The following is a 17,561-nucleotide window of genomic DNA, read 5'->3' as shown; positions in this document are numbered from 1 at the left end:
TTCTAGAAAATGGAAGTTGAATAAATGAAGAAGAAGAAAAGTTAGTTCTGTGAGTTTCAAGTAAAAGGATTATAGAAGCCAATTCAGGAAAAGTGTCCATGGAAGTATCTATAGAAAAGTCATGCAGCAGAAACAGAGCATCTATGGCAGAGAGTGGAGAGACTCTAGAGATGAGTCATTAATGAACCTAACTGCCCTCTTTTGAATGGAATCTATAAGCCTCAGAGAGGGGGTTTTGAGGGCACCACCTCAGAATATTGTGGGAACAATATTTTGTGGTAGGGAGATTTGCAATTTGTACTGAGTGAAGAGCTCTATGGAAGAAAAGTAATGCCGAGAGCAAAAGAGAAAACTCAGTTTTCTGTATGCAGAGCAATCAGTATTTGTAATGTGCTTATGCCAACAGAGATTTGAAGTCGGGGTAATCCCCAATAGAGATATGATCTTGCCTAGAAATCAGAGATAAGTATGGGGGGAGAGAAGAATCCTTTTTGTGAGTTATAAGACAGGACTGAGTTTTAGAAGGATTGAAATTAACTAAGTTATCTTTGCCTAGCTGAAAAATTACCCGAAGATCAGCATTTAAGGAATTGGTAGTGGATATTCAAGAAGTTGAAGCTATTTGTTCAGGGCAAAGTTTTTCTAACAGGAAGGTGGAATGCAGCATGCTATCCTCAGCAGAACTGTGGATGGGATTATTGGTCAGTGGAAGAAGATAATTAATATACAAGACTAAAAGAGTGGGAGAAAGAACTGAACCTTGGGGAACACCAGCATTAGTGGAGAAGTTAGAAGACAGAGAGCCATCTACCATAACCTGCATTGAGCAGCCAGAGAGAAAACTGGATACCCAATGGGTGAGAAATTTTAGTCATTAGTGAATTTCATTTGGCATTTCATAAGATGGAAGCTTATTTAGAAGACCTTAATGTAAGCATGATCAAAAGCCTTTGAAATGTCAAGAGCAGCTACTTGAGCTTCACCAAACTTTTCCATTGAATTTGTCCATAGATGGGTAACATCAGCCACAATATCACCAGTGGATTGACAGTGGTGAGATATTGTGGAGGTTGATTTCTCAATTAGAAAGAATAGATAAGTAGTGTAACAGCATCGTTTGATTATATCTCATATTGTGGCTACCTTCATAACGAGATACCAGGTATTAAATAAATTCTTCTTTGAATAAATAACGCTTCTCTAGTAAAGGAGACTAATGTTATTTATTCTCAGTGGACATCACCACCACCCAGACATAATCAGACGATGCCGTTACACTACTTATGTAGTTAAGTTTATGGGTAAACTGTGGTGTATTTACACCAATATTATATAGTTAATTTCAACCCATAACATTATGCCTTGTGCATTTAGTCTTCAAAATATTATCATTATCTTCACCATTTGGCATCTCTCATATTGTGGAATTAACTTCACAACTGTGATGGCATGTCTGCATTATCAGGGTACCTGTCTGCCCATTGATGAGTGAGCTAACCAGCTCCGAAATGTGTCTGTGTTGTAGTGCCCACTGAGAATAAATAACATTAATCTCCTCTACTAGAGAAGCATTATTTATTCAAAGTAGTGCAATACCTGGTATCTCGTGAAGGTAGCCTGAAATATGAGATATAATCAAATGATGCCGTTACACTACTTATGTAGTTAAATTTATGGGTAAATTATGGTGTATTCACATCGATATTATATAGTTAATTTCAACCCATAACATTTTATGCCTCGTGCATTTAGTCTTCAAAAAGTATTCTGGTAAGTTATGTTGTTGTTATTTGGTTTTTAGGAGCATCAGCAACTAAGGCCATATTGCTCCGGTGATATGCGGTGGTCATTCCCTGACCTTTCCGCATTCTCCGTATTTGGTGGTCACGGGCTCGAATCCCGGTCTAATCAAGAAGCATGTGCTACGCACTGCTGCTCCTGTCCACCTGGCTACAGAGGTGCCATTCTGGTAAGTAAATGAATGATCTCTGAGAGGTCGTTAGTAATTGCAAAAGCCTCAGCATCTTGACCAGCTGGGAACATGTGACTAGAAAACAGAAGCCAGCTGGAGTTGAGGATTAAAGTCACCAAGGAAAATTACCTCACTGTTAGTCACAGTGTTCCAGGTGATTAGATGAAATTGACAGATAGAGAGATTTTGAGCAAGAGAAGATCGAAAAGAGGAGATTCAAAATTACCAAGTCTCTTATAGGGAATATCAGAGCAGATATGCACAATCGAAATGAAAGGAATCATACAGTGAATAATTTGGATATCTGAGATGCTGGTTGAATCAACTGATAATTAGGATTCTGTCAGAATGAGTATGTATGGTTTGGCAGACTGTAATTGGAAATGGACATCAATGAGATTGGAACTGAGACCATGCATATTTGTGAAATGAATGAGGAAGTGTTCGGGAATTTTAGATCTTTTTGCAGATCAGTTTTTTCTATTAGTTTGACAATCCATGATGTATTCAGTAGTAATGAAAGGTGGAGGGGAGGGACATGTATATGTAGTGATGAAATTCTTGGATATGGCATACACATGGCAAGAATGTACCAGCTCTTTGACCTAACGTGGTCTGGAAAATGCCACTGCATACACATCCTACTCGGACTCCCTCCAATCACTATCAGGCAGAGTATAGGCAGCGAGATTATACACTAGCTGATCCAGAAGCCTCCTAGAGAGTTATTACCAATAGGTTTGGTCTGGTGGACTATTTAGTGGCTAGCCTGCGAACAGTGTTTTAGAACTATACCCTCGAAATTGCCTGGATATCCATCATAACTTCAAAAGACATCAATTATACTGCATGATGTTGGAGGGAGGGGTTGCTGGAGTTTTGTTCTGTAGACTAAACATGGAATCCACCACTTCAAGTCTCCAATAAGCAAAGTAAAGTGGTGGTATCCCACCAGTGGATGAGAGTCATCTACCACCTAGTATTGCCTGGTAACACAGAGGGAATGGCATTCTTCTATGTGGTGTTGACCACTGCTTACGTTGGTTCACCTCTGGGTGGTCACTTCCAGTATACTAGGTGTCTTATTTCGGGTCTTTCACATGGGAGTTATACTCAGGATCACTAACAGTCCCCTGCCGACCGGGCTAGGTGGGTGGGTAAAGTGCCTGCCTGGCAACCCAAAGATCGTGGGTTTGAATCCCGCCTCGGGCTTGGATCAGAGTAAATTCAAAAACTTTGGGAGGTGCATTATGGCCACAGAAGCCGATGTGCCAACAACTAACAAAAAAAAACAAAAAAAAACTAACAGTCCCACCATCGTCAAGGTGCAAGCAAAGGATTTGACCATCACAGACCAACCGGACTTTGCCGAAATTTGGGCCTCTTGTGTCACCCAAATATCAGTTTCATCAGTGTTTTAGACTCCCAGTTAGCAACCCAGTTTGACATACCTGAGAGAATGTCTGTGAGAGCTTCAAGGACACAGTTGAATGTGCCTAATAATTAACATACTGTTACATTAACTGACTTGCATATTTTAAAATGTGGTCACCCTAACTAATGTGCACAATTGCAGTATAATAATTGTGAGAAGTGCACATTACTACTCCAAAATACTTTTACTACCAAGTAATTGTGAGAGGTGCACATTGCTACTCTAAAAAGGGTATTTTGATATTAGGTACTCATGAGTATGTACCTAGTTGTATAAATCTTGGTCTGACAACAGCAGTGAATGCAAAGTGTTTCAGTTTTTGGTTTACCAATTCTTGTACATGCTCAGAACTTAATCATTCTCACATTTTAGCAGAGTCAGCCTTTATGTTTCCTGTCTTGCCACAAATTGAAAATGCATATCAAATATTTGTATTCCACTATGGCAAGTATGTGCTAGCTCTTTGATCTAACATGGTCTTGACAATGCCCCTTCATGTTTCTCAACTGTAATTTTTAAAATTTTGACATAATACTCAACCAAAAAATAAATTGAAATGTATGATAATAACTTTGATGGCAAAGATAAATGCATGGTAATGTGCCAGTACAGTTCCAGGTTTAAAAAAATCTTTAAAAAAATAAGGTACTTGGATAATTGTGGTAGTTTTTAATTGTTCTAAGCAATTTTTGAATACATAGTTTTTTTTTTTAAATAATGGTTTCTTATACAGTGCCATTATAAATAGTGTTGTGATTTCAAACTTCAAATTATGCTATTTTTCCTTTTTAGATATCAATGCACAAAACAGTAGAAAAGAAAAAGAAAGTAAAAAAGAAGATAAAAACCCATGAGATTAATGATGGCGAAGAATGGATAGTTGTCATAGAACCTCTTAGTTTTAAGGTATCTAATAAACAGAATTATTTTATGTAAGGTGTCTTACAGGTATTGGTAAGATTTCTGTTTAATTTTGAACTTTGGGTTTGATCATTGAGAACCAAGCTCTAATGTAATTTGTTAATTGGCTTCTTCCTTCCTTCTAGAGATTTAGGCCAAGTGGACTGTTGTGATCTCACACCATCTCCATATGTCTGGAATGGGGTATGATGCAACATTAAGCATTAAACCAGATTGTAAAGATTGTGAGGAAATTAAGTGCTAATTGGTCGTTTTGATGGGCATTTTTAGAGCTTGTACAGGCTCAGAAGAAATTAAATGCCCTTGAAGGAATTAAAATGGGGAGGCACCAAGATCTCAGGTGCTCACCTCAATGCTGGAGCTTACACTCTTACATCAGACAACACAGTGGTAATTCCAAAGACAGAATACACTAGTCTCATAGGTGGTAGTTTTTTTGGTAAAAATAGTTTCATAGAATGGGAATCATTCAGGGAAACAATCTTAGAGGCTACTGAATTTTTTATATTAACTAAAAAATACTGTTTAATTTTTACCTAAATGGATGTCAGATGAACTAATCCCGACAGAGAAGAAAAATGCATGAGCTGCAGGTAAATTATCAGGTGATCCTCCAGAAGCCTAAACTAGACTGCAATAAATTCACAAAGGAGGTTAGACAAGCTGAGGCAGATTATGTGAAATCTTTGGCAACGGATGCAAAGAAAACAGCAAAGCCTTCTTTACTTATGTAAACAATGGAGGAAAGGGGTTGAATCACACTGGTCCACTTGATATTAGTGGTTTAAATGTGGATGATCGTGCTAAGGTTGCTAACAAACTGAATAGGTATTTTGCATCTGCAATGCACACGAGGAATTCTTTATGGAAGGTGATGCCAGACGTTTTTCAAATTCTAATAGGGAAGTAAATGTTTTTGTAATAACTGAGAGGAAAATGGAAGAGAAATTTTTGAAGGTAAACTTAAAAATCACCTGGGGTGGATGGGATCTATCCAGTTATATTAAGGGAAGGAGAAAGGAGGTAAGCAAACCCTTAGCCATAATTATGAGAGCATTCTTGGATTCAGGAGAGGTCCATATGGACTGGAAATGTGCGAATGTGTCCCCACTTCACAAAGTGGGATCAAAAGGAAGGTGGTATGAGTAATTAGAGAACTGTTAGCTTAACTTCTGTTCCAGGTAAATTGATGCTGTGACTTGTTAAAGAAGTAATAAATCTAGACCATCTAGAGAGAAATGCAGTTATACTGCAGTCACAGACCAGGCTAGCCGGGTGGGTAATGTGCCTACCTGGCAGTCCAAAGGTCGCGGGTTCGAATCCCGCCTCGGGCTTGGATCAAAGTACTGCAAAAACCTTGGGAGGTGCATTATGGCCACAGAAGCCGATGCGCCAACAACTACCAAAAAAAAAAAAAAAAAAACCTGCAGTCACAGCATGGATTTGTTAGCAGTCTTGTTTAACCAGTCTGATTGGATATTATGATGCAGTAAAAAAGGAACTGGGTGCAAAAAATAATTTTGTTATCTTACACTTGGATTTCAGGAAAGCTTTTGATACTATTGCACATTAAAGACTGCTGTACAAATTAGAGCAGTGTGGTGTTAAGGGCAAGTTACTGCTATGGATAGAGGGTTGGTTGAGTAGGAGAAGAAAGTGTGGTTATCAATGAACACTGCTGTTTGTAGGCTAATGTTAGTGGGGTCCCCTAGGGTTCATTGTTGGACCTATTGTTGTTTCTATATTTATTAATGATATTGATGAGGGTATATCTGGCTTAATGTTTAAGTTTGCAGATGATATAAGGTTGGTAGAGTTGTTAATGACAGTAATCAAGGTAAGCTGCAGCAACAAAATTTAGAAAAGTGTGCAGATTGGTTGAGAAATTGCAATTGAAGTTTAACATTGAGAATTGCCAGATACTGTATATGGGTGCAGTAACCCAAAATTAATGAACCAACTGTGTGGTACTGCACTCAGCATAGGAAAAAATGAAAAAGACCTGGGTGTAATTGCACAAAATGAAGTTCTGTGAGTAGTGCAGACAGGCTGTCAGGACAGCTCATTGGATGTCATCAGGAACTTTTCTAGCATGGATAAAGAGATAATTTTCCCAATCGTATATGGCAATGGTCAGGCCACTTCTTTTAGTACTGCATACAGGTCCAGAGGCCTCATTTTAGGAAGAATGTAGAGCTGCTGGTACAGGTGCAGATATGGGCAACAAGGTTAGTGAGGGGAACAAAAGCATGGTCTTATCAAGAAAGACCTCAGTTCTGAAAATTGCAGCATTTGGAGACAAGGCACTGTGAGATGATGTGATTTGGGTGTTTAAGGGGTTTCAGTGGATTGAGCAAGCTCATTGCAGATGACCTTCTTCTTCTTCTTGCTCAGACTACAGATGTGAAGGGCATACATTCAAATTGAGGAAAGGTGGTTGCAATATATTAGAACCTATAATACTTCAATACCTTGCATGGGTTGGAGGTTGAGAAGATGAAACAAGATATTTGTTGACATTAGACTTGAACTTCTATAGATTGTAATTTTCAGGAAACATGTATAAAGGTTGTTCCAGAAAACAGAAGTTGCAGCATGTGTTTGGACTGCTTTGAAAGAGAGAGATAGTGGGAATTATAGAAACCAATTCAGAATAACAGTACCTATAGAAAAGGCATGCAGCAGAAACAGAACATCTGTGTCAAAGAGTGGAGAGACTCTGTTAGAGACGAGTCATTAATTAGCCCAACTGCTCTTTGGAGGTTGGAGGTTGAGAAGAGGAAAGAAGATATTTGTTGACATTGGACTTGAACTTCTGTAGACTGTAATTTTCAGGAAATACGTATGAAGGAAGGTTGTTCCAGAAAATGGCAGTTGAATGAATAAACGAGAAAGATGAAAAGTTGGTTCTGTGAGTTTGAAGTTGGACAGTAAATGGATGTTGGCTGGTGGAGGCACGTGTTCGGAGTGTTTTGAAAGAGTGAGCAGGAATTATAGAAGCTAATTCAGAAGAACAGTGCCCATGGAAGTATCTGTAGAAGAGGCATGCAGCAGAAACAGTACGTCTATGAGACAGCGAGTGCAGAGACTCTGTTAGAGATGAGTCATTAATTAACCTAACTACCCTCTTCTGAATGGAATCTAGAAGCCTAAGACAGGTTTTGGGGGCACCGCCCCCAGATGTGGGAACAATATTCCATGGTAGGGCAGATTTGCGATTTATACAGAGTGAGCAGCTGTTTGGAAGAAAAGTAACGCCGAGAGCGAAAGAGAAAACCAAGTTTTTTAGATGCAGAAGAAGCGATATTTGTAATGTGCTTGTGCCAAGAGAGATTAGAAGTCAGGGTAATCCCCAAAAGAGATATATCATTTTGCCTAGAAATCGGAGTGTCACTAAAGTTAAGCATAGGAGCAGAAGAATCCTTTTTGCGAGATATAAGACAAGACTGAGTTTTAGAAGGGTTGAAATCAACTAAGTTGTCTTTGCCCCACTGGAGAATTACCTGAAGTTCGGCATTTAAGGAATTGGTAGCAGATTTTTGAGAAGTTGAAGCTGATTGAGCAGGACAAGGTTTCTCAAAATGGAAAGTGGAATACAATGTGCTATCATCGGCAAAACTATGGATAGGATTTCCAGTCAATGGAAGAAGGTCATTAATATACAAGAGGAAAAGAGTGGGGGAAAGAACTGAAATGTGGGGAACACCAGCACTAGTGGATAAGTTAGAAGACAGAGAGCCATCTACCATCACCCTCAGTGAGCGATCAGAGAGAAAACTGGATAACCAATTACTAAAAACAGTTGGCAAACCATAAGATGGAAGCTTGTTTAGAAGACCTTTATGCCAAACACGATCGAAAGCCTTTGAGATGTCAAGAGTAACTACTTGTGTTTCACCGAACCTTTCCATTGAATTAGTCCGTAAATGGGTAACGTAAGCCAAAATATCACCAGTGGATCGACACTGACGGTATCCATACTGCCGATCGTTGATCAGACGAAAGGTTTCTAGTAGTTTAAAATTTGGCGATTAATTGATTTCTCCATTACTTTAGAAAGAGTAGAAGTCATTGCATTGGGACAATAATTGGATGGGAGGGATTTGTCACCCTTTTTAGGAACTGGCTGGATATGAGCAAATTTCCAAGCAGAAGGAAAAACACCTTTGGAATAAGAGAGTGAAAACAGGCGGCAAAGAATAGGAGTAAGTTCAGGAGCACAGGTTTTGAGAACAAGTGGAGAAATACCATCGGGACCTGGAGCTTTCTTAGCATCAAGATTCGTCAAAATCCTTCTGAAATCCTTTTGACGGAAAACCACAGGAGGCATTGAATGGAGCGTGTTTGGAATAGTGGGAGGTGTTTTACCAAGATCGTTAATGCATGAGTTGAAAGAAAAATGGGATGCTAGCAGGTCAGCTTTATCCTTGGCTGAAGTGACAACAGAACCATCTGGTTTGGACAGAGGTGGGAGCAGAGATGGGCAAAAGTTGCGGCCAATAGCTTTGGCAAGAGACCAGAATGCTCGGCTACCATTAAGGTAAGAAGCAAGTTTTCTACTCTTACTCTTAGCCTGTTCAAACTCTAGTTTGGACTAGTTAATAACTGCTTTACAATTGTTGCGAGCTTTGGTGTAGGCAGAAAATTAAACTGAAGAATTAGAAACAAGCCAATTACGATATGCAACGTTCTTCTCTTGAACAGCCTTAGCACATTTATTGGAAAACCAAGGTTTAGATAAAGGACGAGATTTTAAAGTGGAGTGTGGGATAAAGGATTCCATTCCTGCAAGAATAATAATTTCACTGACACTGTTTGGAAGAAAAGTCTGAGAGTGAAAGAGAAAACCCAGTTTTTTTAGATGCAGAGGAAGCAATATTTGTTATGTGCTTGTGCCAAGAGAGAGATTAGAAGTCAGGGTAATCCCCAATTCAGATATGTGATCTTGCCTGGAGTGTCATCGAAGACAAGCATAGGAGCAGAGGACTCTTTTTTGCGGGATATAAGACAGCACTGAGTTTTAGGAGGATCGAAATCAACCACGTTTTATTTGTCCCACTGGAGAATTACCTGGAGATCAGCATTTAAGGAATTGGTAGTGGATATTTGTTCAGGGCAAGGTTTCTCAAACTGGAAAGTGGAATGCAACGTGCTATCATCAGCAAAACTATGGATAGGATTTCCAGTCAATGGAAAAGATGATTAATATACAAGAGGAAAAGGGTGGGAGAAAGAACTGAACTTTGGGGAACAGCAGCATTAATGTAGAAGTTAGAAGACGGCCATTGACCATCACCTGCAGTGAGCGGTCAGAGAGAGAGCACTGGATACCCAATTACAAACATATGACAAACCATACATATGACATATGAAAATATGTCAAACCGTACATATGACAAACCATAAGATGGAGGCTTATTTAGAAGATCTTATGCCAAACATGATCAGAAGCCTTTGATATGTCAAGAGCAAATGCTTGAGTTTCACCAAACCTTTTCATTGAATATGTCCATAGTTGGGTAACATAAGCCAGAATATCACCAGTCAATCAACACTTATGGAATCCACACTGGCAATCTTTAATCAGGCTTCTAGATAGTTTAAGAGTTTGCAGTTAATTTATTTCTCCATTTCTTTAGAAAGAGTAGAAGTAATTGCAATATGACGGTAATTGATGGGAGGGATTTGTCACCCTTTTTAGGAACTGGCTGGATATAGATAATTTCCAAGCTGAAGGGAAAACACCTTTGGAATAACAAAGTGAATAAAGGCAATATAGAAAGACACTAGTTCAGGAGCACAGGTTTTGAGAACAAGTGGAGAAATACCATCAGGATTTGAAGCTTTCTTAGCATCAAGATTTTCAAAATCCTTCTGACATCCTTTTGATGGAAGACCACAGGAGGCATTGAATTGTAGGAGGTGGTTTTTATACTGGGTTAATCCCAGTATAAATACATGATATTTTAGGAATTTGAAAGTCATTAAAAGGGTTTGTCAAATTGAAAGGTAGAATGTTGTATTGTTAGAAAACTATGGATAGTATTTCAAGTTGGGAAAAGAGTGAGTGAAAGAAGAGAATCCCCAGGAAAATCCACCATTAGCTGAGAACTTGATGAGTGTCATTTACCATCACGTGCAGTGAGCAGTCACTGAGAGAACACTGGCTTCTTACTTGGGGAAAACGGAAAGTAGATCGTAAGATGAAAGATAGAAATTTCTTTAGAAAACCTTTATGCCATATATAATCAAAAACTTTTGAAATGTCCGAGTAACTACTTGATCCCAGGTTTCAAGATTAAGTTAGTGTAAGCTGCTGATTGTGTGTGTGTGTGTGTGTGTGTGTGTGTGTGTGTGTGTGTGTGTGTGTGTGTGTGTGTGTGTGTGTGTGTGTGTGTAGGTGCCCCCGTAGCCAGGTGGGCAGGAGTGGCAGTGCGTAGCACACGCTTCTTGATTAGACCGGGGTTCGAGCCTGTGACCACCAAATACGGAGGATGCGGAAAGGTCAGGGAATGACCACCGCATATTCCCGGAGTAACATGGCCTTAGTTGCTAATGCTCCTAAAAACCAAATAACAAACAACAGCAAAGCTGCTGATTGTTGGCTTCCTCCATTACTTTGGGAAGAGTTTAGATAAGTGCAATTGAGACAATAAGTGGGGGGGGGGGGATTTTTAGGAATTGACTGGATGTGAGCAAATTTCCATGCATAAGGAAAAATACTATCTGAATAAGACACTGTGAAAGGTGGGTACAAAGTTTGAGTTAACTCTGTTTTGTATGTGCTCTGAAGATACAAAGTTGAAGAACAAGTGGTGAAGGTGTCAGGATGTGGAGGACTTCTTTGCAACAAGATTGTTCAGATTCTTCTAATATTTTTCTGCCAGAAGACCAAGGGTGACATTTAACAGACTGGCTTCAGTATTGCTGGAGATTTACTGAGATCATTTATGCAAGAGTTAGTGGAAAAGAATGGTACATGTGGGTTCTTAGATTCTCCTATGCAAATATTGTGCTGATTTGTGTGTGTTGTTTTGCTTTCCTGCAAAAAGTGAACTTTTTGCAGGAAACTGTCTTTATTTTACTGCAGCATTGTGGTGGCAAATAATTCACATGCTGGCCTGTCTATTGGTAATAACTGCTGCGTAATTTGATTTGAGCTTTATAATCAAATAATGGAATACTTTTATGAGGGTTTTTTTTTTTTTTTATATATTGTGTATTGTTGATTTTGGAATTTAATTTTTTGTGAAGTGTGTTGAATTGACTTTTGGGTTTTAATGAAATGCATTATGAACATTCTCCTGAACTTTTATCTGATGCTCGAGGCCATCAGTTTACTGCATCTTCATCATGCAGTAAACTTCCAGTTTTCTTGAACTTCTGCATCCGTGCATAAAAAGTTGTAATTGGTAGAAGATCACATAATTAGGAATGATCTTTGGTGGATCTTCTTAAATATCTGATGCCAATTATATTGAACACTGAATTGGTAAATTTATCAGAGCAAGCCACACAACACATTGTGTTTTATCTTGCACAATAGCCATTTTGTTTTATTGCCTACTGTGGTGAAGCCTTCAAATGTGATCTGTGAAGTACAAGAGAAAACAAAAATTTTTTGTGATTAACGAGGCCTGTGCACTCTGGATTCATTATTACTGTGTGACTCAGAGCGAAATGGAAGACAGAATAAATAATGACAAGTTTAATACTAATTGTAAAACACACATTAAATACATACAAAAGCTTTCGGTTATTATGGTAACCTTCATCAGTCATACTGACAGTTAAGAGTGGAACATGAGGGCATGTCATTATTTATTCTGTCTTCTGTTTCGTGCTAAGTCACATAATAATCCACAGTAATAAAAAAAAAAAAAATTGAGTTAATTTTTCTACTGGTGAAAACTACTTATATTATTTCATATCAGATTAAAAGTTATAGACTTTTTTCCCTGTTAATAAATGTTTTTATTGGATTCCTCAATATATGAGTAGTAGTAGTAATTTCAAATTAATGTACCCGACTGTGTGTGGTCCCAAACTGAAGGTAGTAGAGAGAAAAAAAAAACAAACTTGGAGGTAACTGTGCAGTTAGACATGGTGTTCTTTTAGAAATGTAGATGGGCTCTTAGGATAGAACCTCATGTGGTTTTGGCAGTGATATATAGGAATTTTGTCAGAGAGATGAGATAATTATTCTGTTGTATGAGGCAAAAGGTCACATCCTGAGTATTGCATACAGGTCTGAAAGCCTCATTTTAGGTAGAATGTAGATCTGTTAGTTGGGTATAGGAAAAAGCAATGAGATTAATGAAGGGAATAAAAGGACACTCTTACCAAGAACGACTTTTCAGTTCTGCAAATTGCAGTCTGGAAACTAGACATGTGTGAGATGATCTGATTGAAGCGTTTAAGGCTCTGATTGGATTCAGTAAGCTAAATGTCAATGGCATCCTTCCTTTAGGTCAGACAACACACATAAAGGGGCACAAATTTAAATTGAGGAAGGATAGATTTGTGGAAACTTACTTTCAGAAAGCAGGTAGTTGATTGTTGGAATAAACTTCCAAATGGTAGTGTGAATAAATTTAAGGAAGAATTAGACAAATTGCTCTATCTGACACACACACAAAAAAGTTAATGAACACCCAATTTCAAATCTCATATTATATTTTATGATAGCATATCTGTGCTATCTTGAATATAAGTATTGTTAATTTTAAAATATTTTAATGAAAACACAATGTATTGCATACTTTCTGTTACCTTAGAAGTGTGTGTGTGTGTGAGTGTGAGTGAGTGAGTGAGTGAGAATTTTTCTTATAGTTCTCTCTTGATGTGGTCACTTGTATTTTGTGACTTCCCAGTCACGCTAATCTGGAGGAGCAGCATCACTGGGATCCAACTCCTGGCTAACATCATAGGAATCTGATATGTATGCTGTGACAATTTGTAAAGGTGTTTAATGGGCCGTGCTTCAGCACACCACTTTGGCCCCTTGCTTTAACAAAATGGGTGGTCTTGGGATGGCTTGCCTAGGATCAGTTGACTAGTGAGGTTGCCTGCAAGGGTTGACCATGTCAGTGACCAGAGGTCAGAGGAGCAGGGTTTAGGCTGGTGATGGTGGGTATGGTTCTTGGGTTGCCTCAGAGTCTTGCTCCAGAGTGTATTTATTGCTTGCTGATTAGTAGGTGTTGGAGCGATGCACTGAACCAAAATAAAAATTAATATGAATCCTGATAATGTAACTTTTCTTATGTGGCCCCGATATGGTCCCTACCAGAAAATAATGACACTGAAATAGACACCATCATATTGGTGAAGAGGCCAAGAACTGACATCCTATCGGGTCTAATATTTAGATACCTAATAATTCGCTGAACTGGGTGAGAAGCCACAGGGAAAGTATTACCTTTCTTGGAAGGGTTGACAGGCTTCTCTAAATCTGTAAAGAGGTTCTGTGGAAAGACTTGTTGAAACAAAATGAGTCTGTTGGGGAGAAATGCCAATTACGATAACACCTCACAAAACACTCATTCCATCTCGTACCATGAGTACGAGATGGAATGGAAGAAGATGGGATCTTCTTGAAGTGCTAAAGATGAGATCTGTATAAATTGCAAGTAATGATAGCCCCAAAATGAACGTTCATACATGGGAATTTGTAGGAATGCCACATAGTCTTCTAATTGTATCACAGAAGGATATTTATACTGCCCAGTATGGTTATAAATTCCGAAATCCTTTAAGAAGTGTCGGAAATAATGATACCCACAAATGGCCTGCTGTAATGCCTTTGCATGTGCTTGGTGTGGTACAAAGGACCATGAAATTACATCATATCCAGCTATAAAACCCACCTGTATCAAATGCCAAAGAGAACACATTTCATGAACATGTCAGAGGTGGAAGGAAGGAAAAAAGAAATATATAAATTAAAGCAGAGCTGATCTCATGATAGGAGGTGAGCAAAGCAATAAATAGCAATGAGTCAATGTAAGCTGAAAGGGGGGGGGGATACAAACAGAAATGATATATTGCTGAAAGCGTCATTTTCACCTATTTCCCGAGTTGTCAGAAACCAACAGAGAAAATTCAGTGAGCTGCCATTCCAACATTGATAACCTTAATGTTCCAGCATTACAGAAATTCAGTGGTAAAATAACAGTACAGACAACCCAACTGCCAACAGTAGTGCAATCAAAAAATGGACATTGAAGCTGAGGTACCTCAGCCATTTTTCAACAACATGCTTGACAAAACAGTTTTGGAACTTTTTTGGGAGGAAGAAATGATCCTTGAACAGTATCCATGCTTTCCCAAAAAAGAAAAACCCAAGGCTGAGAAAAATAAGCCATCAAAACTTTGGAAGCCAACTAACGATCTGCAAAACCCACTAATGGCTAAAGCCCGTGTTGGATTCTGGCAAAATATTGAAGGCATCGAGACCCCTTCTGCAAAAGCATGAAACAGTCTGCTTTTGCCTACAAGAGACACCTGAATGTGCAAATGATGACACCACCCCCCATGAAACATTTGCTAACCAGACCCCCATATCAGCCTTTGTTACTTGCATCCAGCATTTTTGTTTAATCACTTCCATATTTTCATATGGAAGTGATAAAATTAAAAAGAAGAAAGGGTAAGAAAACATAATTTAATATGGTAAGAAAAATAAGTGGAAAGAGGAGGATTAATCTTTTCATGAGAATGTATTATATCAATTGCCATATATTCTGTAAATATGGGTGTAATATGTGGGTGGAAGTAAAGGTTTTAAATATTAGGAAGAATCTTGGTGAACAGCGAGCGTGTTTTTGATTGGTAGGGAATTTAATTTTCTTGAGGCACCAGACATTAGAGAAATCAGCTGAGTGGTGTGCGCAGATATTCTAATTTATACTTCTTATTATAGTTTATGGTAAGTGCTTCCATGGCATGAAGTTTATAATTGTTATTTAGTTTGAGTAAAATTTTGGCATTATCTGATTGTGATTTATGTTTATTATTATGTATGTATGTGTGTGTGTGTGTGTGTGTGTGTGTTGTAAGTTCATTAAATCCATTTCCAGTACGTATACTATGTTCATGAAAGTAAGCACACATGTTTGACATATCAGAGCATCCATACCAGACGGGAGTTGACCTGATGTATTTGTCTGAACAACCTTCTTGACAGTTAAATATGCTATATTATTTATATCATTGATTTTATAAGAAAAAAGTCTCTTGTTTATGAGACATGGAACAAATGGTTTGTTATGATGAAAATACTAATTTTACATCTGCATGCCTAAATATATCTTTAATTTTGTTAGTTAGAGAACTGTGTTAAGGCAAGGATATGATTTTGCTGAAGTTTTCTAATGAATTATTGAGTGGAGAATGTGAGTTTATGATGTTATTACTTATTATTTCATTTATGACAGAGCATAATTAACCCCAGGGGCTCACATCTGGGGAGTATGGGCTTGGCAAACCTAGGGCCCTGAGCTGGATATCATCATTCTTCTCTTTCTTGGTGATTCCTTTCTACTTCTCTTTCTCTCTCTCAGGGTAACTTGGGAATTTTTTATTATTATTTTTTTTTGGCCGGTGCAGCGTAAGCCTCAGGCTTCCTTGTACCATATGGCTGATAATAATAATAACCCCTTGTAGCGAAAGACTAACAAAGATTACAAAGTACTTGATCCAGTTTAGCAGTCTAAGGACAGCATTTTCTTTGCATTAAGGACTTGCATCTAGAGAACTGACGATTTTTGCATTCAAAGAATGACGGAAGCATAACGCAAAAACTGTCCAGAATGAGCAAGCTTTCTGTAAATATGGGTGTCTAAAGAAATGCTTTGTTTTTTTATAGTTAAATTCAAGAAATTAATACTATTATCTTTTTCAACACCAAGCGTGTATTTCAGCCTGGATGGAATGAATTAAACTTAATAACTTAATGTCTGTCATCAATTTGTTTTTTGCTGCTATACTCCATCTGTGAAAGGTACTGTACTTTCTGATATGTGCACACATATATACACTGGTGTTCAAAGAAATATAAACAAAAGATATTTATTAATAGTTAAGGCAAAGCTAAGTAATATTTGACAGGTGCTCTCAAAATATTCCAAAATGAGCATTTGCAACCTTTATACAACAGTTTTGCTAAACACGACAATTATGGCTGAAATGTTATCAGAAGCCCTCAATTTGCTTCAGTTTAATCATTTTAAATGGAAAACAAAATGAAAAGTTCACCAGATGCAAACTAATATTTAGTTGAACCGCCTCTGGCCCTGATGACAGCAGCACACCGTCGAGGCATTGACAAGATGAATTTCTGAAGATAATCAACTGATAGTTCATGGTTCCAAATACGAATTATGGCTTCCTAAAGTTCACGAAGGGTCTTTGGTTTCTTTCTGGCAACTGCAGATTCCACACGATGCCAACAGTTCTCTGTAGGATTCAGGTCTGGGCTGTTTCCTGGCCAGCTAAGAGTTGTAATGGACCGTTCTTCCAACCATTTTTTCACCTGTAACAAATGTAAACACATTACTGCCAAACCTCTAATGCAGAAATGAAGCTAAAGTAACTACAGAAGTGCGTACTTACACTTTTCGTCCGATGACAAGGAGCAGAGTCGTCCTGAAAGATGCAGTTACTTGGCAGGTTGAAATGGTCTCTAATGGTTGGCAGCAATTTGCTTTCCAATATAGCCAGGTATCCATTGGCATTTACAGACCTTTTTATAAATTGCAGGTGACCTACTCCGTGATACAAAATGCACATAATTCACCATCCTGACACAAGCAAGGAATGATTGCAACTCTTGCAGAGTTGCAATCTGCAACTCATGCTTATATAGCTGAAAATAACAGCTGATACAATATTACGTCATCACAAGAAATATTGCCATATACCTAAGTTATTCAGATGACAATTACAATTTTAAGCGATGATGCACTTTCTTTGAACACCAGTGTAATACCTTCTACATACCTACCCATACATTTTATCCCATTAATCTTTCTATCTTCTTCCCTTCTCTCCCTTGAGGAGGAGGAGGAAGTAATCATTTCCTTATAATGACATTGCTACTTTCCTTTTAGGTTATCCTGGTGAAGAACATCTTGTAAAGTTTTACATTATTACTCAGTTAGGAACCCATCAATGTTGCATATACATCACAGAAAATATCATCCATGCAGCTTCAGTTCCAAGAACATCTACCTT

The 17,561-nt window shown here is 38.2% G+C and overlaps 1 protein-coding gene across 1 annotated transcript in view; it reads left to right on the top strand.

Moving 5' to 3' along the window:
- The window catches only part of Rrp5 (Ribosomal RNA Processing 5), a 615,569-nt gene that overhangs the window by 30,148 nt on the left and 567,860 nt on the right, over positions 1 to 17,561 (top strand). The window contains exon 3 of the mRNA XM_090384558.1: positions 4,200 to 4,313. Within this exon, the coding sequence (XP_090240684.1) occupies positions 4,200 to 4,313 (114 nt within the window). The remainder of the gene's footprint in view (positions 1 to 4,199; positions 4,314 to 17,561) is intronic.

This window comes from Mastigoproctus giganteus, chromosome 11 (genome assembly GCF_048544385.1).
Source record: "Mastigoproctus giganteus isolate SK-2022 chromosome 11, ASM4854438v1, whole genome shotgun sequence".
Taxonomy (NCBI): Eukaryota; Metazoa; Arthropoda; class Arachnida; order Uropygi; family Thelyphonidae; genus Mastigoproctus; species Mastigoproctus giganteus.
This window is presented reverse-complemented; position numbering and strand designations above follow the sequence as displayed.